Here is a 27,074-nt window from a genome sequence, read left to right as displayed (position 1 = left end):
CTTCATATCTTTTGACTATTTATCAACTGAGGAATGATTGTAACCTTATAAATTTATTCAGTTCTCTATATGTTTTGGAAATGAGATCTTTAGGGGCAGCTAGGTGGTGAAGTGGATAGCACACCACCCTGGAGTCAGGAGGACCTGAGTTCAAGTCCAATCTCAAACACTTAATAATTACCTAGCTGTGTAACTTCGAGCGTTGCCTTGTGGAAACTAAGAAAAGAAAAGAAACGAGACCTTTATCAGAACCCCTTGCTGTAAAAATTGTCTCACAGCTTTTGGTTTTCATTCTAATCTTGGCAGCATTGGCTTTTTGAATTCTGAATTTTTGAATTTAATAGTCAAAATTTAATAGTCAAAATCATCCATTTTTCAAATTATAATGTACTCTATTTCTTGTTTGGTGCATTTTGTACACCATAAAATGCTTTATAAATACTATTATTATTATAAGATTTGTTTTGTCACATATAATTTTTCCTATAAATCCATGACTTTGGGGTGTCAGAAAAATGTTTTCTTAACCACTTTTCACTAAACAGGGAAATAGTAGAGATAAAGAAAAGGGAGAAGGGGAATTAGAGGGAAGGTTAAAAAAAAGAGATTTGTCCCTAAGCAAAATAAACCTACTTTGATAAAAATATTTATAGAAACTCTTTTTGAGGTTCCAGAGATTTGGAAACCAAGGAGATGAAGGGTATATTTTTGCTGATCAATTAGGAAATGGTTGAACAAGTTATATCATATGATTGTGATGGAATACAATTGTGCTATAAGAAATGATGAAGGGTTCAAATTCCACCTCAGACACTTAATAATTACCTAGCCGCGTGGCCTTGGACAAGCCACTTAACCCCATTGCCTTGAAAAATCTAAAAAAAAATGATGAAGGGGATGGGTTCAAAGAAACCTAGAAAGATTTGTATGATCAATGCATAGTGAAATAAACAGAATCAAAAGAACAATTTTACAATGACAATATTATAAACATAAATAACTTTGAAAGACTTAGGAACTGTGATCAATGTAATGACTGACCACAATTCCAAAAGACTCTTGATGAAACATCCTACTTGCCTCTTTGGAGAGGCAAAGGACCAAGAGTCTGTGTGTGTGTGTGTGTGTGTGTGTGTGTATGAGAGAGAGGGAGGAGAGAGAGAGAGACAGAGACAGAGACAGAGACAGAGACAGAGACAGAGACAGAGACAGACTGGAGTTGAGAGGACCTCCAGCTGCTCCGCTCGGGTGCCCCCTCGCCCCGCTTCTTGGGCTCCCTACGTTCCCCACTCACTCCCTCCCCGGCAAACCCCAGTTCTCCAGCACCATGACAGATAAGTCTTTTGTGACCTTGTCAACAAATGATTCCTATGCCAGAGGAGCCTTGGGGCTCGTCTCCTCACCGAAACAACACAGGACGACGAAAAGGTTAACCGTGTTGATAACCCCACAGGTCTCCGAGTCTATGAGGGAAGTTTTAGAGAAGATTTTTGATGAAGTCATCATGGTCCACATCTTGGATAGCAGAGATTCAGCTCATCTAACCTTAATGAAAAGACCTGAACTGGGGGTCACGTTAACCAAACTCCATTGCTGGTCACTAATTCAGTATTCAAAATGTGTGTTCATGGATGCAGATACTCTGGTACTGACAAATATCGATGAGCTTTTTGAGAGAGAGGAACTATGAGCAGCACAGGACCCAGGGTGGCCTGACTGTTTCAATTCTGGAGTTTTTGTTTACCGACCTTCCATTGAAACATACAATCAGCTGTTGCATATGGCTTCTGAACAAGGCAGCTTTGATGGTGGGGACCAGGGTTTGCTGAACACCTTCTTTAGCAGTTGGGCAACCACAGATATCAGAAAGCACCTGCCATTTATTTATAACCTAAGCAGCATTTCTATATACTCCTACCTCCCAGCATTTAAAGCATTTGGAGCAAATGCCAAAGTCGTGCATTTCTTAGGATTAATCAAACCGTGGAATTATACCTATGACCCCAAAACAAAAACGGTCAAGAGGACACTCATGACCCCACTGTAATCGACCCTAAATTCCTCACCATGTGGTGGGACATCTTTACCACCAACATTCTGCCTTTACTCCAGCATTTTGGAGTTGTTAAAGACACCTTCACAAATGCAATCTCACATATGTCCATTGGGGACCTCGGCCCTCCACCCCAACCATTTATATCCTCAGAAGAAGGCAAGGAGCGGTGGGAGCAAGGACAGGCTGATTACATGGGAGCAGATTCCTTTGATAATATCAAGAGGAAATTGGACACTTATCTTCTGTAGAGAACATCTCCATGTTCTCTGTGCAAACTTTGGCTACACAGGACTGATTCCAGATAAATTAGCATCTAGAAGTGTTGAGTATGGTTGTTACAGTTGCTAGCGGCTTTGACAAAAGCTCTACGTTTGAAGGTTTTAGAGTACTAAAGGTGAAAACTGGACAAAAGTCAAGAAGTGAAGTAACATAAAAAGCTCATTTTCTGATCATTCAGAGAAAACAAGAAATTTTCTATTTAATGCTAATTACCAATAAATCTGATGAGAGGGAATGAAGCCATTAAGCTTATTGGCCTCAGTTCTTGAAATCTGAAGAGCTGGGCTCCAGTCATTTTTCCTTTATCTTCATGAAGTGGGAATGGCTATGATTTGCCTTGCTGTCTTTCCCATAGTAGATAGATATTTCAGAATTGATCAGAGACTGCCCTGGTGGTCCCAATTCTTTTATGGAAAAGCAATGTAACATTGTCAAATTCAGTCACAAATTTAATAAATGCTATCACAAACAAAAAAAAAAGAGAGGACCTGAGTTCAAATCTAGTCTCAGACACTTACTAGGTTGTATGACTTTGGACAAATCACTTAACCCTGTTTGCTTCAGTTTTCTCATCTTAAAATGAGCTGGAGAAGAAAATGACAAACCATTCCAGTTATCTTTGCCAAGAAAATCCCAAATGCAGTCATGAAAAGTCAGACACAATTAATTGACCAAAATATGTATGTTTGAATATACTAATTTACTGACACAATACATACATATATATATATCTTTTAGATATGATCAAAATGTCTTGCTTGATCATACTTGTTTGTAATGAGACTTTTGTTTTTCCTCCCTTCATTCTTAATTGATTGGGGAATAGGGTGGAGAGAAAGAAAGGGTATATTTTTGCTGATCAAAAAATTTTTAAAAAATGTTTTCAAAACACAGGTGGGCAGTTGGGGAATGACTGAACATATTGTAGTATGTGATTATGATGGAATGCTATTCTGCTATAAGAAATGATAAGCAGGGGCAGTTAGATGACTTAGTGTACAGAACACTCACCCTGGAGTTAGGAGGACCTGTGTTGAAATCTGGCCTCAGACACTTAATAATTACCTGACTGTGTGACCTTGGGCAAGTCACTCAACCCCATTGCCTAAAATAAATTAAAAAAATTTTTAAAAAAAGAAATGATAAGCAGGATGCTCTCAGAAAATCTGGAAAGACTTACATGAACCAATGCAAAATGAAATGTATTATGTACTAAGTAACAGCAATATTGTGATGACTTAACTTTCCTCAGAAATACAAGGACTCAAAACAACTCTGAAGGACTTATGGTGCAGAATTCAATCTATCCCTAGAGAAAGAGCTGATGGTGTCTGAATACAAAGTGAAACATACTTTTTTTTAAACTTTATTTTTCTTGAGGTTTTTTTTTTAGGGGGGTAAGAGAGATTTATGTTTTCTTTCATAACATGACTATTTTGGAAATGTTTTGCATGACTTTACATTTATAACCTATATCAAATTGCTTGTTTACTCAATGGGGGAGGTTGACTGGGAGGAAGGGAGAAAATTTGAAACTCAAAAAACGAATGTTAAAAATTGTTTTTACATGTAATTGGAGGAAAAATAAAATACTAAATAAATAGAAAAAGGGATTTTAGCATGATTGTCATTGATTATGCTTTATAATAGCAGAGTTAAGAGTTGGACACAGCCAAGAAGTTAAATGGCTGATGAATGGTGGGTAATGGTGGGTCTCTAGTGGAGTTGGGCAGGGGGTGAATAATCCCTGAATCACCCTTCTGTTCTTTGACTCCATAAGTTGTTCTAAGTTTTCCTGTTAGGTTCTAAAGATCTAAAAATAAAGCTTGTACTACACACATACCATGAATTACTGACCTCATTTTGACCCTTTCTGGCTTTTCTGTGGTGATTGTTTCAGGATGAGTTCCTCTGAGTGAACGTTTAAGCATGTGACAAAGATCAAACTATTTAAATCCTTCAGTCCTTGGCTTTTACCATGTAATCAGTAATGCCCATTACCAATGGCTTAATTCACAAACTTCACATGAAGTTTGAATTTTGTTAAGAGTCAAAAGATTTGAATTAGTTGGAGAACTGATTGCTGCCATAGGCAGTCCAATGTAAGATTAGTCTCTTGATCTGACTTTTGTTCAGTGGTTTATATTTATTGCAATTATCACTGAATGTGTTAAGCTCCCTTCTTCTTCTCCCAGGGTGGGGGTGGGGAGGGGTTCAGAGCCTTGTAGAGATTAATTTTCCTTCATTTTTCCTTAGAAGATGAATTCATGGGAAAAAAAGATATCCTTGTTTAACATAGGCAATGACTGAGAATTAGGAAGCAAGTGAAGTCATTCCCCAAGGCTAAATGGGGAGTAAAGGCTGACCTGGGAATAGGATGAATTAATGAAAAAGCATTACTTAATCACTTCTGTGGGCAAAGGGCTGGAGATTGAAATAAAAAAGCAAGCCATTGCCTGTTTTCCAGGAGTTCACATTCTAAGAGAATAATAGAAGTTTGTCTCCTATTGTTTTCTTTTGTGTTCTCAAAAGCACTTATCTCTGCTCCCTTGAATTTCCAGCTGTTCCAAATCTTCAGGCCATTTCTCAGTCCTAGTGAGCTAATTAGTTTTTACAAAGTAGCTTTTGTTTATCCAGAGAAAAGTGATATTTTGACTTGTGTTTCAACAGAATACTCTCTGTCTGACTGTTTTAAGCCAATCAAAATATTCACATCCCTGTTCTCCTCTAGTTTTGTACTGTATTTAAGTATCAGGCTGAGAAAAATTCATGATTATGCACTAGGAAAGGAGGAAAAATAGTTAAATGAGCTTTTAAACTAAGACTGGGAAGAAGAAACTGCTGGTGTTGTAAGGCTGTTGGGTAGAGTTACTGCTGCCAGTGGAAGAACTTTGTGCTTATGGATAACTAGCTATATTGAGGAATATTTAAAAAAAAAAAGAAAAAAGGGCAGTTCTACAAAAATAGAAATGACTGTTGTTAAGAGAGAGCTGAATTCGTGATTCAGTTTCTAAGTATTTGAATTGTGAGGAAACAACCAACTATGGTGATATGGCTTCTCAAGGTTGCTCGACCCAACCTCAAGGCCATAATTAGACTTTTCTCTCATGGGTTTGTTCCAGATCTTTTACAGTTAGTTCATTTTCACCTGAACTAATCAGGACCCTGCTTAAGCCATGATCTGTCCGTGGTACTTGGTTTATATACTTACTTATTGGCAAAGTACCGACACTGGGACCACAAATACACCGGGGAGAGCTGAGGTTTGCTTTCATCTGTGTCTTGTGAGGATAAACCTTACTGGCATAGCATTCAGGTGCCCATAAAATAGTCCTCAATTCTGAAAATTCATAGCTCAAGTTCCATATGAATAGCAAATATTAATAGAGCTAGATATGGATTTTTAGATCAAGACTTTGGATCAAGAAGAAACTCCCATCACAGATGATACTTCTAAATTTATAGTGAGGCCAGCAGGATACATATCATCTTAATTTTAAAGGTGAGGTTTGGAGAGGTAAAAAATGTTTTAGATCATACAGCTGGTTAAGTGGGGCAGAGCAAGACTTCATGTCTGGTCTTTTGGCTCCAGACCTATTGCTCTTTTTAAATTATCCTCTGTGGGATGATCAAAGGAGAGAATAATTGAAAAAAAACCCAGTGACTGGCTTATCTACACTTAATAAATGTTAGCTATTATTATGACTGATTGAAAGACTAGGAGTAAATGGGGGAAACTGTCAACTCCCTTTTGGAAAGTCTTTAAAATGGGTTTGTCTCTCATCTGTTTAGAATGGTTTGTGAATGAGATAACCTTGAAATCACCACTCTAGTTTTCTTGTGAGGCCAAATGGATAACAGCTGTTATGGAAAAATAAATAAGATATGGGAAACATAGATTATTTTTTGAAATTTTAAATTAAATTTTTTCCAATTACATTTAAAATAGTTTCCAACATTCATTTTTGTAAGATTTTGAGTTCCATATTTTCCTACCTTCCTATGACAGTGAGTAATCTGAAATAGGTTATATATGTACAATCATGTTAAACATATTTCCATATTAGTCATATTGTAAAAAATAATCAGAACAAATGGGAAAAAACCATGATAAAGAAAAAAACCAAATTGATTTTTAAAAAGTGAAAATAGTATGCTTTGGTCTGCATTCAGATTTCATAGTTCTTTCTCTGAATGTGGATGGCATTTTTTTATCATAAGACTTTTTGAGTTATCTTTCATTGGTGTCCTGCTGAGAAAAACTAAGACTATCAGAGTTGATTAGCATAGAACGTTACTGTCAATGTGTATAAATTCTCGGGGTTCTGCTCACTTCACTCAGCATCAGTCATTTCATGTTTGCCTGAAATCTCCCTGTTTATGATATTTTTCAGAACAACAGGGGAATCATAGATTATAGGGAATATGGGAAGTAGTGGGCAGAACTTAGATATTTTATAGAGAAAAGGGAAAATTATGAAATAGGAAGTGGAAAGAATGGAAATGTTTGGATTTTTTTATGTTTTTAGAGAAAGCAATTAATCAGAATGTTAAGAGTTGGAAGGACCATCAGTTTGCAGTGGAAAGGAGCACATTCCAGGTCATCTAGACTAATACCTCATTTTACAGATGTGGAAACTGAGACTAAGGGTAGAAAAGTAGCAGAATAAGCATGTAAGTTCAGGTTCTCTGATTCTTTCCCTTGGAACCTCCTGTGTCTTGGGTTTTTTTTTAATTTTAAATTATTTGAAATGGACCTTCCTCTTTTTTTCATATGGGGAAGAAGGGTCTAAGTATAGAACATTATACTTAACAGACTGGATTATTAGTTTTGCTAAATTGCTTTTTTCTCTTTAATTCTTTATTATAATGGATCAATTACTGGGGAGAAAAGAGGGAGATGTATTTTGAAATTAAAAGTAATATAAAAACAAGAAATCAGTCAAATTAAAAAAAATTATTTTTTTCTGCCTTGTGATTTTGAACATGTCACCTTTCTGCTTGTTTTCTCATCTGTAAGATCTACCAGAGAGATTGGCACATTCAGGGAATAAGCATTAGGGTTATTACTGTGATCTCTAAAAAAGTGAGAATACTGATTGATAATGAAATCAGTAGAGAGCAATGCAGCAGGTTAGTCAATCTATCATCAAAAGGTTTAAGGAATACTTGGAAGAGTTTTTTGACACAGGTTGGGACTAAGGAGTATTTTGGATATTTTGGAATATTAAAGATTAGAAATTTGTTCATATTGGGAAACATGAACAAACATATTTATAGAAGTTGTTTTTGTAGGGGTAAAGAACTGGAAAAGGAGAGATGTTATCAACTGAGGGATGGCTGAATAAATTGTAGTATTTGAATGATATGGAGTACTATTGTTTAGTAATTAATCAAGAGACCAGACTTTAGAAAAGGATGGAAAGATTTGTGTGAATTGAACAGAACCAGAACATTGTAAGGCATCAATATCAACTGTGATGGACTCAGCTTCTCTTAGTAGTTCAGTGATCAAGGACAATCCTAAAAGACATGGATGGAAAATGTCATCCACATACAGAGGGGAAAAAAAAAACAAACTATTGATTCAGAACGCAGAGCAAAACATGCTTTTTAAAGCTTCTTTTATTGTATATATGTACAACTTTTATCAGGTTGTAAACTGCCACAGGGAGGGAGAGGGAAGGGATGAATGTTGAAAACTACCTTTGCATATAATTGGAAAAAAATTACAAATTGCCCATACTTAGAATATAACGAATCTGCTAGCTTTGTGTTGTCTGGTTGTTGTTCAACCAAAAAAATATGCCATCTCATGGGAAAGGGAAGGGAAACTGTGACATCACTGCTGGATATACTAGGGTTGATACTGAGAAGTTAACATTGTTGTGTTTTTCCTCTTAGAGAATATATAACTCAGGAAAATATGAGAGCTCAGTTTCCTAAAAAATGTCCAGGCCTAGGGAACTAAGGATACTCTTTTTATGTCCTAGTCAGACTACATGTGAATACTGAGGTTATCTCTGATCAACATGTTTTCCAAAAGACATTGCTAAGTGGAGGACCAAGAGGGCAACCAGGATGGTGAGGGATCTGGAGATCATCCTACCGGAATATGAGTTGAAGGAATAGTTTAGTTTTGGAGAAAACTTACCTAAAGCAGGGATAGTTGCACAAAACATGAGAACTCCCTTGAAATCCTTGAAGGGTTGTTATGGTTCCAGATGGCACAACTAGTAGCACTAAGTGGGAGTTTCAAAAGGCTTTGGTTCCTCATCACTAGAGCTATCCCAAAGTGAACTGGAAGACAGTGGTTATTTCTTCCTAGCCATGCTAGTAAGGTTTTATGACCCCAGGTTGGGTAGTTTTGGAAGGGGTTTTTTTAAGGTTCAGATGGAAATAAGTAGTTCCCCCCAAAGACCACTTTCAACTGTGCAAAGTTTTGATGACTCCCTTAATTAAGAATTGTTGTAATTAAAATGACTCCAGAGAGAGAGAAGCAGCCAACAGAGAGATGAAATGTGGGTAAGAGTCTAGAGAAAGTAAGTGAAGTGAGTCTGGAGAAAATAATCAGAGGCAGCCTTTCAAAACAGGTCTCAATGAAAACTGGGTCCATGCTAGGTGAAGAAATGAAACCATTTGATGACGGCTGCAGCTGGAGCTGTGGGTGAATCATTTACTTGGAAGCTTCCCAAATCCCCATTTTGCAGGAAGTCTGAGAGTGGTCAGAGACACAAGACTATGCCTGTGCTCCTCTACTGTTTTTATTTCTGGTTGTTATGGGAAATACCTCAACACAAACAAAACTGTTGGAGAACTCCACATCAGGATATGGGTTAATGCAATGAGCTATGAGTAGGCATTTTCTCAGTAATTTCAAAGAGAATTTTCTAATTTAAGCCTTTCAGTTAATGAGTCAGTTCACCAGCCCTGAGTTATAGAATGGGAGTGAGTCAACTCCACAGGCCTGTATTATTGACAAGCTTATTGTGTACCAGACATTAAGTAAATGGTTTGGACTCTCAAACTGTACCCTAAAGGCCAGGATCCCATAAAACTTATTAATTGCCACCAAATGGCAAATCCTTAGTATAAGTTAATGGATAGAGAAAGGAATTTGGGAATCAGGAACATCTGATTTCAAATCTTGCCTTAGATACTAGCTGTGATGCCCTGGTTAAGTCTCTGAACCTCTCTGCCTTTTTCCTCATCTGTAAAATGAATCACCTCAAAAGGCTATTGTGAGAGTCATATGAATTGAAATATGAAAAATACTTTGCAAACCTTTATGTGCAACTTTTTCTCATAAACTAAATACTAGAGAAGTGATGAGTGTTAAGATCTGGTAACAAACTGGCGGGGGGGGGGGGGGGCTGGAAATTGATATTTGTGGCTAGTTGTAATATAGCCACTTTCCCATTGTGGAAATGGGGTGAGGTCAAGTCAACTTCAACTCAGTCCTTACTTCTTCCTACCTACTCAAGAAAAAGCCTTTATATTATTATTCTTTACACTAGTTTCATTAGTCTATTTAGTGAATCACAATGTACCAAATTACTGAGTTTTAAAATTAGTTTGGTGAGTCAGGTTGGTTCTTAATTGGTCAGAAATCACTAAAATACCACTGGCATATTAATATTAAAAATAAAAAAAAATCAGAGCAGCTAGGTGGTGCAATGGATAGAGCACCAGCCCTGGAGTCAGGAGGACCTGAGTTCAAATCTGAAATCAGACACTTAATAATTACCTGTGTGGCTTTGGGTAAGCCACTTACCCATTTGCCTTGCAAAAACCTAAAAATAAATAAAAAACAAAAATCCCCATCAGAAACAAAGAGCAGCCTAAGTTGTGAAGCTCCAGGTGGTAGATTTACTACATGCAGGGAAGACTGCAAATAATTCCCCAAAGAGGGATGAGGGCTGAAGACTCACAACTGAGTGCCTATGGGGAAAACTATTTTGTAATATCTTTCTAGATCTTATCCTGTTTTATTGTCCAGCCAAAAAAGAGATGATTTCACACATGAACTCTTCTAAAGTTATATAAAGAATCAGCTCAAGTTGAATTATTACATAAATAAATTAGTTTCAACAAGGTATGTCATACATTGTCAGATGTAATGTCTTACAGGGAGGATTCAAATGGTAAAATTGGAAATCAGATGGTAGAGTCCAATAGGATCAGATAATATCTTATTTAAAAGTACCCAGCTCATGAGAATGGCAAGTTAGACCTTAAGAGTCATCCTTCTATTTTCAATTTGAATATTTACTTTTTTCCTCCATTAGGCTTTTATGGTGAAGAAGTCTACAAAAAGGCACTAAGGTCAACTTCAGTTTCCTGTCTCACAGGTTTTATTAGGAAGCTTGTTCTCCATTAAACTTGAACACTTTAGGACAAGGATTATGGAAATCTCAACTTTTGTTAGTTAAGAGGCCTCAGATTTTAGAGATTAGATAATGAAGTTTACTCATGTAGTTAAGCATTCATTCCTAGAGGGCATTGTTTCCTTCCACAAGTAATAATGAATTTAGCATGTTTTCACCTGCCTCCTTCCATCTAGTACCCAAGTCTATGGTTTTAAGTTCTTAAATACTGTGGGGTTTTTTTTCAGATATAATGGCTCCACTTTGGCTTATTAAATCCAATGTTCACACGCTACTAAAAAAACAAAAACCAATTCCAAGACGCCTCATTCACAATACTATTTATTTCTACAGAAAATGAATTTTAATTGTATAAATATAGGCCAGAGATCTTTTCTTGAAAAAAAAATTGACTTTGGTTAACTTACTCATGCTTATAGGAAATATAATTAGAACAATAATTTATATTTGTTTATTTATTTTTAAAATTGTTTTCTTTTGCTACTTGATTTCAGTCTATCTACTAAGGAAAGGGGCCTTTTAGTTTTATAAGCCACACTCTTCTTGATTCGTTCCCCCTTGACATCAATAATGTGAGGTAGAAGAGGAGGCTGCCGAACAGTCAAAGTTGTTCCTTGAGGTGTGTAGCCTCGAAGATGTAGCTTGTCCTCTGATGGAGAGGTTATTGCAACCCAACCTGAGTAAGAAACATGATGAACAAACACATTAAATTATTAGATACCTAATAAAAAAACAAGTTAGGAAATAAAACAACTTCAAACACACACACACACACACACACACACTCTCACTCTCTCAGATATACATATACAAATGGTCTTTATTCTATGATTAGACTTGTACAGATCAGAATAACTTATACATCAGCTATATGCAAGAACTACAATCATCTTGGCAATCCAAATGTAAATGAACGTGCCCATTTCAAAAAATTTAAACTTAAAAAGTGTTCAGAGTTCACTTACCAGCAGAAGAAAGCTTGATATCAGCTATTGCCTCAAGCTTCCCAATTCCTTCCAATGTAATGTCTTGAGAAACCAGAGGTGGGAACTCTGCCATTCTTTCAACTCCACCCAATGGAACCTATCATTAAAAAAAAAAAAAGTTTAGGAACTCAAAATAAATCTATGATTCTTATGTATGAAGTAAATCACTTGAAATCCTATAAATAAGCAACAAAGAAGGATAAGACTTTAACTTAATGCAGTTCAAAACTTGACTGTAAATACACCAAATCTATAAATTATACCTAAGAATTGAAAATGTCACCTAGGTGGGGCTCAGTGTTTAGATCGATGGGCCTTGAGTCAGGAAGACCTGAATTCAAATCCATTCTCTGATACCAGCTGTGAGACCCCCTGAAAGTCACTTAACCTCTATTTGTTTTAATCCACTCCAGCGTCTTTGCCAAGAAAACCCTTAGGCCAGTATAGTCCACAGAGGTATAAAGATTTGGACAGGACTGAATGAAGACAAAAATGCAATTATGACCAAGTGCTTTAAGTTTTTAAGATGAGTGCTACAAAGTAAATGAGAATGCTGGGTAGGTTTTGGGGTAACTAAGATAATTTCCTCTACAGAATGATCAAGGTTATATATACATCTGACCCCATGATTCTAACTAAATGGAATAGGACACCAAAGTTATTGGCCATGAGTTAAGATTTATCCATTGTATTTTTAGAGGGCTCTGTGAAACAGAAGGAATGACAATGCCTGAAACCTGAAAAAAAAAAAGGCATCAACTCCTCTGGGACCTTAAGGAGAAAATGCTCACAACAAATCAGAACAAAAGGGTGAACAATGAGTTGTTTTAACTACTATGAACCTTCATCATCGGGCTTTATTGGTCCTTCTTCAAATTCAGCCCTGAGCCCCTAGTAGCTCAATGCTAAATTTGTACTGTCTCTTCATTATTCTTATCTAGACTGAATTTTTCTACCCTCACCCCACTTCAAGGAAACCTGAAGGCTTTTTTTACCCCTCTTTTCGTACAGCTCCTTGCAAACATGGGACAGAAAAAGTGTGGGGCTGGTGCTCGCAGACAGCAACACAAAGACTGTGCTGTGATTAGGCTGTGTCTTAACAAAGGCTCTATTGGCCCAGCTGTGTCAATCAGGAATGTGTGCTGGGCTCAAGGGCATCTCACATGTCGTGATAGCCACAGACATAGTCTCCACTTACCTGAAGTAAGGTTTGACCTGCATGCTTCTGATAGATGGTATCTGCTTTCTCCAAGGTAGTAATGTGTACTGGAAGTAAGTTTGATGCCACAACAGAAAACCAAGCTGATGTAACTCCCTAAAGAAAGAATTGAAGATAAAACGTTTTTCTGACATGAAAAACAAACAATAACCCTTGAAAAATAATATTTTTTACAGTTAATTTAGAACAGTAACAAAAATATATACTCTTATACTTTCTTTTCTATGTGCAAAATTTAAAGCATACAAGTCCTTAACATGCCTTAATTTACACATTCTATGCAAAGTACCATTTAAATACAAACCAACCATTATGAATATCTATGGATGTGATTGCTTTCCTAATGCTTTTTTCATTCTGAAAAATAAGACAAGTAAACTTAAGTAGCCCACATATACTCTACTATATTTCTGTGCTTGTAAATAAATCTGTCCTTTGCAAGCTTATTAATCTCTATTTCTGTAAAGATAACTAGGCTCAAACAACTATTTTCAACTTTATAATTAGTTTTCAGGTTGTCTTAAGACTGCCCCAAAATCTCTGGGACTATCCAAAGAGAAACAATTGATAAAATGTTTCAGTTAATATTTTTTTTAAAGGTTTTTTTTTTTTTGGCAAGGCAGTGAGGTTAAGTGGCTTGCCCAAGGTCACACAGCTAGGTAATTATTAAGTGCCTGAGGGCAGATTTGAGCTCAGGTAGTCCAGACTCCAGGGCCGGTGTTCTAGCCACTGCGCCACCTAGCTGCCCCTCAGTTAATATTTTGATAGAAAAGGAAAATGATTTTATTTTTTATTTAAAAGTTTAGACTTCACACAGTACATCTGAAGCCCTAAAATATCTCAGGACAAAAAAATAGAAGGAAAAAATTAATTATCATTTTCTAGGGAAACCATAAAGCAAATGTTTATTACAGGAGAGAGAGAGAGAGAGACAGAGCTTGCTGGATCTAGTGTTACTAAAACATCATCTTTGCAGTGAATTTAAAAATCATATTCTTAGGGGCAGCTAGGTGGTGCAGTGGATGAAACACCAGTCCTGGAGTCAGGAGTACACTTTAATAAGTACCTAGCTGTGTGGCCTTGGGCAAGTGAACCCCATTTCCTTGCAAAGAAACAAAAAACAAACAAAAAAAAAAATCCACAAACCAAAAACTTAAAACCATATTCTTCCTGGTCTTACAATGAAGTGCTATAATAAATATGACCCTAATTTACCAAAACAAGGAATTTTTAGCAAAAACTACCAAGTTTATCAAATGGAAAGCTTCTGATCACTATAGTTTTAATTGAAGCCAACTATTTGAAAACAGCTTTGTTACTTTTTTCTGAAGCAACCTTTAAAATGGTGACATTAAAGCAGGCTTTAATGATTTCTACTTACCAGGTAAGTAGAATATTTTAACCTTAACTCTCACATGCTACTTCTGCCCTAAAAAAAATCAAGAGTCCATAACAATTTTCTTACAAAAACTTTCAAATACGATCTTGTGAGTGGTTGGGACATTTTGAGTCTGAAGTTTCTTTCACCTTTACCTTGGTCAGATTGAGTTAGTGACCTTGGATAGATGTGTCAATTTTTCTCATTTCTCAAAATCTAAATAAAATAGGGACTATTCCCAAGAACCTCAAAAGATACTATGTAAATATATACCATCAAAAAGTTTTTTTTTTAAATTAAAGTTACTACAAAGAGATCAGCAAAAATAAGGCAACCTGATTCCCTTGTGTTTCTATAAGGCACATATCCTATCATTACTTGAGGGTGATAAGCATGTGATTTCCGCATTAACAATACCAAAGGAAAGGAAGAATATCCTGACATAAATGCCAAGCTCTTTTGGTATAATTCAATATCTTGAAGAAGATACATTAAAAACAAAGAAAAAAAGCAGCACAAAATGTTTAGTCACATTTTAAAAAAAGGATATTATTTTGCTTACCTGTAGGTAATCTAAGCGTCCTATAGCACCCAAAAACAGAACCATTCCAGGTTTCAAAATAAATGTTCTTGGGACAATAGAATGTGTTGGCAAAACAATCTTAATTTCCTTTTCTGTCAGATAATTTAAGACCTGTGGAAAAAAGAATGAAATCTTGTGAACTTGGTAGTTTTCAATGCAGTCACAAATTTGTGGGCCTGTCTCCTTAACTCTAAAACAAAAAGGGTTGGGACTAAATGGTTTGTAGTCACTTCCAGCTCTAGATCCCTGATCTCTGAGCTGAATAATAAGTTGAATGTTAAAAGTTCTAATATTTTCCACAAAAATCAAGCTTACTATATATTATTCTAAAATACCTACATTTTCTGATGGTCCTAACTTTTAAGAGAAATAGTATTTGAAATAACTAGGGCAGGTTGTAAGCCTTAAAGACTCAATCAACATAAATTATTCATGTAGCAATTACACAACCTAGTATTCTGAACCTAGTAGCTCCTCAATAATTGAAGGAATGTATTATCTATCGTTTTTCAAAAAACATAAATTAAGACAATCAAAAATGATGGTTACTTTCCAAGAAAAGTTTCCTAGATTGATGGGGGTAGGGAAAAGGGAGAGAGGAAAGGGAGAGTTGAAGGGCTGTAACAAGTGAAAATAGGGAAAGATAATCCAGTAGAATTTCTGAAGTCGAGAATCACTTATCTCCCAATTTCCTTTTCAATTCTATTTTCTGACTTACAGTGGAACATTTAAAGAGATTTGATGGACAAAAATAAATGCCCACCTGCCACTACCAATTAACTACTGATGGAAGTTATGGATTAATAGATAAGAGTTTTAAACCATTACACGGTACATCATCAAAGTATATTTCAGCTGGGTGACTTGGTGGAGAGAGCACTGGGCTTGGAGTCAGGAAGAGCAGAGTTTAAATATGTCCTCAGACATTTACTAGTTGTGTGATCTTGGGCATGTCTCTAAACCTGTGTGCCTTAGTTTTTTCAACTGTAAAATAGGGATAACAATACTACCTATTTTACCAGCTGTTGTGAGGATCAAATGAGAGGATATTTTTTAAGGTGCTTACCTTAAAAAATTTCTGGCACATAGTTGCTATATCTGTGACCACCAGCAGTTTATATGATTACTTTTTTATTTTATGCCAATATCCAACACCAAAAAGTATTTGCAGTATCTGGCATTATTTGTCTAGTTTTCTTCCAAAAAGTTAACACAAAATTATATTATACAGCCTTCCTTTAACCCTTAACATTAACCCCACAAATGTATAAGAGAAGATGTCCGAAATGGAAATTTCATGTTCAGAGTCACCTGCCTGTATCTAGAAAACCAAATTTACATACTTGTTCTATAACATGGTGGAACCAAATCCAAAGGTAAGAGCTGTCAAAATATTTTGGAGATACCCTTTTTTTTAAAGTTCAGCAAGCAGGCTGGGCCCTGAGCTTGGCAAACAATACTCCTTTGCAGTTTGGATAATCTTAGTCTGTCAGTGAATTGCTAATGACCAGCATCAGATGTTCATCAAAGGATGTATGATTTTTAGCTCTCCGTATTTCTGAAGTGCTGAGAGGCAATGGCTGTCATGTCTCTTGACATGTTCCTAATCCCTGCTTCATCACTGCCAGGTACTGTGTGCTCCTATTCCTGTCACAGGATGCTGGTTCTGTGTCCCCAAGAGTAATCATGACCCCTAAGACTTGGGACAAACAACTAAAGAGCAGTTCCCAAAGGACCGAGGAATGCCACACATGAACCTGACACTTAACAGCAACTTAAGACCTGAAAATGATTAATCAGCAGCCCACTTATGAATATTGTATATAAACTCCATTTCTCCCAGCAGGTCAAGTTCTCTTTGGTGGGCCCTCCTTATCCTAGTTATTTCACATTCTGTCTACTCTGCTGGGCTCGAGTCATTCACAGATTCACAGCTTAGAGAATGATCCAGTTGATGGGGTTCTTTGCCCAATATTTTCCCCCAAATTAATTTTTGCCTATTTAGACAGCATCATGTCACTATTATCAAGCCTTTCTATTTTTTTTTTTAGGTTTTTGCAAGGCAAATGGGGTTAAGTGGCTTGCCCCAGGCCACACAGCTAGATAATTATTAAGTGTCTGAGACCGGATTTGAACCCAGGTACTCCTGACTCCAAGGCCGGTGCTTCATCCACTACGCCACCTAGCTGCCCCTATCAAGCCTTTCTATAAGAAACAAAATACATACACAATTTTCTTTTATGATTCCAGGAGTATCATAAAACCAATGAACATCTTTTAGTTCTTGAGGTGTCAGTTCCACACGCTTGGTGGGTTCATCATGCTTGGTGGGTATGTTGTGTGTTATTCTTGGAGGCTCATTCTCCATGTCGAAAGCAAGTGAATCAGCATCAAATTCGAAAGTGGGTTCATCATTTTGTGGAGAATGGAATGTTCTCCCAACTCTTCCTACAACAAGAGAGTCACTTTGAAGTTATTGATCTTCAAAATGTCTGAATCTTTATCTTTTATTGAAGTCTATCTCAATTCAGTTATTATGGTAGTGACTATGACTAAGTCACAGAAACATTAAGGACAGAAAGTGTTTTGGACAAGTCACTTACTATCTTCCCTAAACCTATTTTTCTTTGGTTGTAACATGAGGGAGTGGGACTATATTCCTTTTGAGGTCCCCTTCAATTCTAGATCTAGGAAATTTTAAGTACTATGCAGAAGTCTGGCAACCTATAGCATCAGAACTACAAGATGGCAAACATATTTAGCTTAGAATCACAGATTTAGAGCGGGGAAGGACTTCCAGAGTTAGTAGATGGTAAAGGAACAGAGAATTCAGTGTAAACATTGATAGTTTATTTGCAGTTACATATAGGGGAAGAATTTGAATTGAGATTAAGTAATGATGAAGGATTTGAAACACAATGGCTCTCAGCATAACTTGGCAGCAATCAGTGCTACCAGTTAAAGGAACATGTTGCCTGCAACATAGAAATGACAATCTTGCCTACTTTTTGTAGTTCTGGACAGGAAAGAATATATCAGATAACCCACAGGATGAAAAGAGCTATTACTTCTGTCTAGGGGAAGGCAACTTATTCCACTTACAACTCTACTATGCAACTCCTCCCCCCAAAAACCCCCCAAACTGAATCTCGTTTCATTTCCTGAATGTTTCATCTACGCTCTGATCTGTGGATAGAAGATTTTTTTTAACAGCTGAGTCCAGCTCTGGGTTTCAGAATAGTTAGGTTTCCCTTATCATGGTGAATTTTGATTTCGTGTTCCAGAGCAAAGGATTTAGAAGCAATTTAACCCACGACCCATTTTTTTTAGAAGATACTGACCTACTAAGTAGGCCTGCTTTTTCATTCCATGCAGACGTTTCTGCTCTTGCTCACTCAGATCATCTTCAGTTTTAGTAGCTTCTTCTTTAAGTCTTCTGTTCCTCTCAAACATTCTGTAAGGAGTAGGGTTGCTGATGGGAAATTTCAGGAGGTTTAAGGTTGTTCCTGAAATAGCAAAGCACACGAAGTGAGTCGAACGAGGGGTTTTGGTAGCGTCTTGGTCAATAAGAGAAACGGCAAGAAGAGGCCTCTGTTGCCCGTGGCTGGCCCGGCCAGTCTCCGTCCCTCCTCGCGGGAAGGCCGAGACAAGGGGAGGGCGCGGGGCAGGGCCGGGGCTCACCGGGCCAGGGGGAGACGGTGGCCCGGTCGGTGGCGTCGGCGCCGCGCGCGATGCAGTAGTCGGAGAGCAGGAGCGCGTTGAAGAGCGTGGACTTGCCGGCGTTGGCGGCGCCCACCAGGTACACGTCGCCGCGGTAGCGCCAGGAGCGCTGCAGCGCCGAGATGAGCCCCTCCACCCCGTAGCCGGTCTTGGCGCTGATGAGCAGCACGTCCTGGAGCTGGCAGCCGGGCCCGGGCCCGGGCCCCCGGGGCGCCGGCGGCAGGCCCGCCCGCGCGCACTCGTCCCACAGGCGCGCCCGCAGCCTCCGCAGGTAGCCGGGGCCGTCCCCGGGCAGCAGGTCCACCTTGTTGGCCAGCAGGAAGAGCCGGCGGGGCCCGAGCAGCGCGGGCAGCGCGGGCAGCAGCGGGTCCGGCAGGTCCAGCACGTCCAGCACGTAGAGCACGAGGGCCGGGCCCGGGCGGCGCAGCGCGGCGCGCACCAGCTCCCGGTGGCGCTCGGGGCCGAGCCGCAGCCGCAGGGCCCGGCGGTGGTGCAGCAGCAGCCAGCAGCGCTGGCACACGGCGCGGCCTGGCGCCCCCGGCGCGCCGCACTTCTCGGGGGGCACGTAGCCCGGCAGCTCGGGGTCGCGGCAGTGCAGCTCCGCCCCGCAGCCGGGGCAGCTCAGGCCGCCGGCCGGCGCCGCGGGGTCGGGGCTGCCCGCCGCCGGGGGCGGCCGCGCCAGCCGCCGCAGCCGCCGCTCCTCGCGCCGCCGCCGCTCGCGCTCCTCCTCGTCCTGCCGGCGCCGCAGCGCCGCCGCCACGGACGGCTCGGGCTCGGGGGCCGCCTCGGGGACGTACTCCGGGAACACGAAGCGCTCCTCCAGCCGGCGGGGGTCCACCGTGGTGCCGGCCGCCCCGCGGCCTCCCCGCCCCGCCGGGGCCTGCGGCGGCCGCGCGGCGGGGCAGGCGGAGCCCCGGAGCCACGGGCGGCCGAGGCGCGCCAGGAGCAGCGGGCCGCGGCGCAGCATGGGTGGCGGGAGGGGGCGGGGCGGCCGGGCACGTGGGCGACGGGCCTCCCCGCCCCCTCCCGGCTCAAACCTTATTCCGCTCGGAAATGGACAAAATAGCAAAAGGAGACCCACATTTAATGAAGAGTACCAAAAGCGGATGTAAGTCAAACTCGAGGTTTTTCACTTCCACCCTCGGGTTCCCAGCGCAACCCGAGCATTTTTATTTCAATCCCTCTCGTTCCTCCCCGCGGAAAATTATTCTAATCCGGTTATTGGGTCCTTTTGCCGCCGCAGATTCGGAAATCTTGTTTCTAAGTGGAGGACGTTCCGCCGCCAGAGGCGCGCATCCGACCGCGTGCGTCAACTAGGCCCCCGCCTCCTCCCGCCTCCTCCCGCCTCCCCCGCACAGCGTTCGCGCCGGCGCAGGAGCACGGCCGCCACCGCCGCACGCGGCGCACTTCGGCTCGGGCCCGGGATACGGAAGTCGGGAGAGGAACCGGAAGTTTCGTAAGCTGAGAAGGAAGAGGCGGACCGAAGGCGCAAGGTCCGCTGGGAGCGCCGGAAGCTCAAGCTCCCTCGATCTCGCCGGTCTGTCGCAGTCTTCTCCGCGCCTTCCTTTTTTTTTTTTTCCTTAATTGTCAGGCGTGTTGAGAATTATTTGCCAAGATGTACGACGCGGACGAGGGTAAGAGACGCACTTAAGAGCGACTTCCGGGCGGGACCGAGGAGGGATTTTTATTTATTTATTATTTATTCGTGATTTGAGTTGCTCCTGCCGCCTTCCCCGAGCGCTCCGCTTCTGAGGTTGAGGCTCCGGGGCGGCACTGAGGCCCGTGACACAGAATGAACGGAGAAGACGGTCCTGGTGCTTCTGAGTCCGTTACACTGCGTCCCCTAACATTTCCCCGTCTGGACTCGAATTGCCATCTTAATTTTATTAACGTAGCTTGTTTTTACAGTATATTCGACCCTGAGTAACTCATGATTCTGGTACTTGGGTATCCGATTATCTGTCTCCTCACCTGCTCTCTCTTGTCTTTATACGTACCGGGTGTAGTCCTTATACCTTTGTTACCCTGCGAGTCATTTCTTTGTAACAGATTTTAAAAAGCAGTCCAGCAAATCTAACAGCGTATTTGACTGTTTAGACAATAGGGTTCACTATTTTTTTTTTACAAAAGATTTTATTTATTTTGAGTTACAATTTTTCCCCTAATCTTACTTCCCTCCCCCACCCTCACCCCCCACAGAAAACAATTTGTCAGTCTTTACATTGTTTCCATGTTGTACATTGATCCAAATTGAGTGTGATGAGAGAGAAATCATATCCTTAAGGAAGAAACAAAAAGTAACACTCCACTTTTTGAAGGAAATAGCAGACAAATTTCTTCAGTTCATCTCAGGGCCACCTAACCTTTCCATACTTCAGTTTCCTTTTCAATAAAATAAAGGGGTTTCATACAATGGTTTCTAGTTCCTTCCAGAGGTGGCTTAGCCTTACCAGATTTAAAATTATATTTTAAAGCATCAGTCATCAAAACTGCCTGGTGCTGGTGGTAGATGAGTGGAATAGACTAGGTGCAAAAGAGAGCAGAAAATGATTATAGTAATCTGCTGTTTGATAAACCCAAAGAGTCCAGTTTCTGGGATAAAAACTCTGTTCGATAAAACTATTGGAAGAATTGGAAGTTAGTATGGAAGAAACTTGGATTAGACCAACATTTCTCACCTATACCAAGATAAGATCAAAATGGGTACAGCATGTATACATAAAGACAATATTGTAACAACTAGCAGATCAAGGAATAGTTTACTTGTTAGATCTATGGAAAGGAAGCAGTTTATGACCAAAGAAGACATGAGAACATCATTAAAAACAAATTAGATAATTTTGATTACATTAAAAAGCTTTTGTACAAACAAAGCTACTGTAACCAAGGTCAAAAGAAATGTAGCAAATTGGGAAACAGTTTTTACAACTGCTATTTCTCATTTCTAAAGTACATAGAACTGAGTCAAATTTATAAAAAAAAAACCCAAACCAAGCCATTCCCCAATTGACAAATGGTCAAAGGATATACAGAGGCAATTTACAGATGAGGAAATCAAAGGGATCCATAGTCATATGAAAAATTGCTCTAAATCATTACTGATTAGAAAAATGCAAATTAAAGCATCTTTGAGGCACCACTTTACACCTTTCAGATTGACCAATATAAATAGAAAGGACATTGATCAATGTTGGAAGGGATGTGGGAAATCTGGGACACTAATACATTGCTGGTGGAGCTGTGAACTCATCCAACCTTTCTGGAGACCAATCTGGAATTATGCCCAAAGGACAATAACAATGTGCATACCCTTTGATCCAACAATACCATCACTGGATCTTTTTCCTGAAGAGATGATGAAAAAGGGTAAAAAACATCACTTGTACAAAAATATTCACAGCTGTTTGTGGTGGCAAAGAATTGGAAATAAAGTGAATGTCCATCAATTGGGGAATGGCTAAACAAATTGTGGTATATATACTTAATGGAACACTTTTGTTGTCTTAGAAACCAGGTGGGATAGGAATTCAGAGAAGCCTGGAAGGATTTGTTTGGTCTGATGCTGAGTGAGATGAGCAGAACCAGAACAACATTGTATACCATAACAACAACATGGGGGTGATGATCAACCTTAATGGACTTGCTCATTTCATTAGTGCAATAATCAGGGACAATTTTAGGGTATCTTCCATGGAAAATACCATGTGTATCCAAAAAAAAGAATTGTGGATTTAAACAAAGACCAAAGACTATTTCCTTCAATTTAAAAAAAAAAGTTATGCATTGCATAATTTTGCTATCTCTTATATTTTATTTTTTCCTTAAGGATATGATTTTCCCTCAACACATTCAATTTTGATCAATGTGTAGAATGGAAGGAATGTAAAGATTATCAGACTGCCTTCTGTGAGGGGTAGAGGGAAGGAAGTGAGGTTGGGGGAAACAATGTAAAATTAAAAAATAAAATAAAAAAATAAAGTTCTTCCAGGTGAAAGTCTATAGCTAGGAATATAATTCTTAGTTTTTGCAAGGCAATAGGATTAAGTGACTTGCCCAAGGCCATGCAGCTAGATAATTAGTGTCTGAGGCTGGATTTGAACTGAAGTACTACTCCTGATTCCAGGGCGAGTGCTCTATCCACTGCGCCACCTAGCTGCCCGGAATAGAATTCTTTTTTTTAATTTTTTTTTTTTTTAGGTTTTTCTAAGGCTTGCCCAAGGCCACACAGCTAGGTAATTATTAAGTGTCTGAGATCGAATTTGAACCCAGGTCCTCCTGACTCCAGGGCCGGTGCTTTATCCACTACCCCCCTAGCTGCCCCTTCGGAATATAATTCTTAAAAAAATTTTTTTTCTCCAATTATATATGTGAAGATTTCAACATTAGTTTTTTTTAAATTGAGTTCCACTCCTCTCCCCTCCTTTAGATGGCAAGCAATTTCATATAGTATATGCAAAATACTTTCTTAACTGTCACATGGTAAAAGACAACACAAAAAACCCTCCCCCCCCAAAACCCCCAACACTCAAAGTAATAAAGTAAAAAATAGTATGCTTCAGCCTGCATTTTGACTTTGTTTTTCCTTTGGAGGTGGATGGAATTTTTTCATTATACATCTTTCATGATTGCCTTGGATCTTTGTATTGCTGAGAATAGCTAAGTCATTCATAGTTTATCATCATACAGTATTACTGTTACTGTGTACAATATGCTCTTGGTTTTGCTCACTTCACTTTCCATCAGTTCATGTAAGTCTAGGTTTTTCTGAGGTTCTCTCCAATTAGCACTATACAGTTACCTTCCTGAAGAAATGTTTATAATATAGAGACATGTAACTTTTGGGTAGGAAACAAATCACTGGTTGCTTTCATTTCTTTCCTGATTAATTTACAAATGAATGTTTAAAATACAAATCTAAGTTGAGAATTATCTGTATATGTTACGAATGATAGAGTGCGTGCTTGTTATTTTATTAAGGAAATTGGGAAAAGGCTTAGCAAATAAAAAGTTTAGGATTTTTTTTCAAGTTTAGCATTCTTTTAAAATTTTGAGTTCTCAATTCTCTCTCTCCTCTCCCCTCCCCCATCCACTAAGAAGTCAAGCAATATGTTATCAATTATACATGTAAAAGTATGCAAAGCATATTTTTCAATTTATACATTTCACAAAAGCAAAAACAAAGAAAGTGAGAAAATTATACTTCAGTTTGCACTCAGTTCTTTCTCTGGAGGTCAATAGCATTTTTTCATCTTGAGTCCTTTGGGGAAAAAAAAGTTTAGTTTTAATTTTCAAAAATTTTGCTTTATGTACTCTGAAGAGTAGTATGTAATTGTAGTACAGGGAAGTAATAAATTATTTTATGATTTTTCTTTGTAGATATGCAATATGATGAAGATGATGATGAAATCACTCCAGATTTGTGGCAAGAAGCTTGCTGGATTGTTATTAGGTAACTTTTTTCCAAGGAAACTGAAGGAGTTTTTTTGAGAAACGTTTGATATAAGATAAATGCTTCCTCTTCTATACAGCCTAGATCAGAAAGATGTAGAACAGAAGAAATTTTCTTAGCTAACTAAAAAGGTGGTTCTTAACTGAAAGTCTGGGACATTGATCAAGAGGTAAAATAGAATTTACCACCTTTTTCATTTTTGTGTGACATAAAACATTTCATTTTTTCCTGCTTTTAAAGGAAGGGAGAAGACTCTGCTTTTTCTCTCATGCTGCCTCACCTCCTTGCTATATTTTCACTATTTACAGAGTTCACTTTTCTCTTAAATTCCTCAGGGCATTGTCAGGTTCCTTATTCTAGATTCTCACTCTTTTGCCTGACTTTTTTATACCCTCCTCAATCAATTTCTGTCTTACTGGAAAGATTTGGGTCTTTCCATCTGTGGATGGTATTGAGAGAGACTATATCTCTCTTCTGTGACCATAAAATGAGAGGAATGTATTTTTGACATCCCCATATTGGAATTTTTATCATTTTCTATAGAAACATTATTTTATATGGTAGTTGAGATAGATTTCTTATTATGATACCTCTGGTACTATTATAAAATTAGGGGGTTTTTTTGGGTGTGGGGTGACTTTAGAACTTAATTTTGTTTTTTGTAGAGGAGGTATTCCAAGTTCCAAATAACTGAGAAATTTTAAGATACAACTCATTCATGAAATGAATAAAGAAAACTTAGTTTCAAAACCCTACATATCTCCTTGGCCACTTCCCTAGTCCAGACCATTTTCTGGATTGGTGCATTAATTATTCTTCTTGATTTCTTGTTCCAAGTTGTCTTAACAAAGTGTTGCCAGAATTGTGATCATTTCATCTTGCTATTTGAAAACTTGCACCTGTTTTCTGCCAAATAAAGACCACTGGTCTTAGTCAAAGGTCTGAATTTCAGAGTTGTTCACATTCTGGTTCCCATTCACTTTTTGAGTTTTATATTATGCTCTTCCCTTTCTCATAGAATTGTTTTCTTGAGAAAGTATATTGCTTATTTTTCATGAATTTTTCTTGCCCTATTTATGAGGGTTGAAAGCATGGTTTGTTCTTCTGTGCAGTGACCAGCCCCTAGTGTACTGCCATTCAGTTGCAGCATTTTGGCCTGCAAAGAACACTGGAATTGGGACTGCCTTTTCTGACCCTGCCAATTTTCTCCTCTGTAAAAAGTGGGTTGGATTAAGTTACTTCTAAGGTTTATTCCAGCTCTAAAACCCTGATCTTACAGATCAGATCTTATTTGATCCATGTTTATTGAATTTTAATTTTAACAACACTCATATTTATGGTTCTTTAGTTTTCTGGTACTTCTGTCTAATTTCCCTGACTGCCCCTTGCCCATGAATATTTGCTCCATGCCCATGAATCTTTTCCAAGGTTCAGACCTTGTTTAGGGCGAAGGCAAAACACATGAAATGCCTTTTGTCTTTTGATACTTACACTTCTCTGACTGGCCTTTGTCTAACTACTCTAGTCCACGTTGATTTCTCCATTTGCTAAAATAATACATCACTTTTTGTTTGTTTTTTTTTGGTTTTTGCAAGGCAAATGGGGTTAAGTGGCTTGCCTAAGGCCACACAGCTAGGTAATGATTAAGTGTCTGAGACCGGATGCCAGTGCTTTATCCACTATGCCACCTAGCCACCCTCACTTTTTCTTTTTTACCATGATGTGATACTTAATTTTATTCTCATCATTAAAGTTTCTAATATTTTATGTATGTATAAATATTTCCCTGAGTAAACTTAGGCACATGGATAATGTCTTGTGTGTTTTTGCTATCTTATGGTGCATTAGACACTGTTGGGCACAAAGTAGGTGTTCTAGCAATAATTACTCAATAGAATGATAACAGGAAAATTGAAAACATCAGTGAAAGCATTTTTCTTTTATACTTGATTTTAATCTTTGAATTATTTTCTCAGTTCCTATTTTGATGAGAAGGGTTTGGTCCGACAACAGCTGGATTCTTTTGATGAGTTCATTCAGATGTCTGTGCAGAGAATTGTGGAAGATGCTCCCCCTATAGATTTACAAGCGGAAGCTCAGCATGCTACTGGAGAAGTTGAAGAACCGGTAAGACATTCCATAAGACATCTCAGATAACTTTTGATTTCTGCAATTTTATACCTTTCATGACTTAAAGGTGAATACTATAATACATAGTTTTATTGACTGTTTTATTTGATTATCTGTACTATTAAATGGGTGCATTTATGCAGATTGTGAAAGTTATTTTATTTCATTATAGAATCCATCTTGACCTTTTTTCCCCCTTCAGAGCACACTTAACTTATTTAATTTTTTATTTTTATTTTATTATATTTTTAAGAAAGACTTTATTTTGAATACAATTTTTCCCCCATTCTTGATTCCCTCCCTCCACCCCCCACAGAAGGCATTCTTTTAGTCCTTACATTGTTTCCATGGCATACATTGATCTCAGTTGAATGTGATGAGAGAGAAATCATTTCCTTAAGGAAGAAAAATAAAGTATAAGAGATAGCAAAATTACATAATCAGATAATGGTTTTTTTTTTTCTAAATTGATGGTAATAGTCTTTGGTCTTTATTTAAACTCCACAATTCTTTTTTCTGGATACAGATGGTATTCTCCATTGAAGATAACCCAAAATTGTCCCTGATTGTTGCACTGATGGAGTGAGCAAGTTCATCAAGGTTTATCATCACCCCCATGTTGCTCTTAGAGTGTACAATGTTTTTCTAGTTCTACTCATCTCGCTCAGCATCAGTTCATGCAAATCCTTCCAGACTTCCCTGAATTCCCATTCCTCCTGGTTTCTAATAGAACAATTGTGTTCTATAACAAAAATATACCACAGTTTGTTAAGCCACTCCCCAATTGAAGGGCATTTACTTGATTTCCAATTCTTTGCCACCATAAACAGGGCTGCTATGAATATTTTTGTACAAGTGATGGTTTTTGTTTTTTTGGGTTTTTTTGC

General features: G+C 38.7%; 2 protein-coding genes and 1 pseudogene across 2 annotated transcripts in view; 2 read left to right on the top strand and 1 right to left on the bottom strand.

Annotated features, from left to right (window-relative positions):
* Positions 1-1,248: 1,248 nt before the first annotated feature.
* Positions 1,249-2,976, top strand: LOC141516293 (glycogenin-1 pseudogene; annotated as a pseudogene).
* Positions 2,977-10,770: 7,794 nt separating this feature from the next.
* NOA1 (nitric oxide associated 1) lies at positions 10,771-19,575 on the bottom strand. The gene is made up of 7 exons (XM_074231580.1): positions 18,570-19,575; positions 18,230-18,394; positions 17,116-17,336; positions 14,868-14,999; positions 12,907-13,023; positions 11,688-11,805; positions 10,771-11,398 (listed from the first exon to the last, which is right to left on the bottom strand). The coding sequence occupies exons 1-7, from the start codon at positions 19,573-19,575 to the stop codon at positions 11,184-11,186; spliced, it is 1,974 nt and encodes a 657-aa protein (XP_074087681.1). The 3' UTR covers positions 10,771-11,183.
* Positions 19,576-20,033: 458 nt separating this feature from the next.
* Positions 20,034-27,074, top strand: part of POLR2B (RNA polymerase II subunit B) — a 28,723-nt gene continuing 21,682 nt past the window's right edge. The window contains exons 1-3 of the mRNA XM_074229355.1: positions 20,034-20,242; positions 23,985-24,057; positions 26,034-26,184. Coding sequence (XP_074085456.1) covers positions 20,224-20,242; positions 23,985-24,057; positions 26,034-26,184 — 243 coding nt within the window. The 5' untranslated portion in view covers positions 20,034-20,223. The remainder of the gene's footprint in view (positions 20,243-23,984; positions 24,058-26,033; positions 26,185-27,074) is intronic.

Source organism: Macrotis lagotis, chromosome 3, assembly GCF_037893015.1.
Source record: "Macrotis lagotis isolate mMagLag1 chromosome 3, bilby.v1.9.chrom.fasta, whole genome shotgun sequence".
Lineage (NCBI taxonomy): Eukaryota > Metazoa > Chordata > Mammalia > Peramelemorphia > Peramelidae > Macrotis > Macrotis lagotis.
Note: the sequence above shows the minus strand (reverse complement) of the source record. Positions and strands in the feature narration are given on the sequence as shown.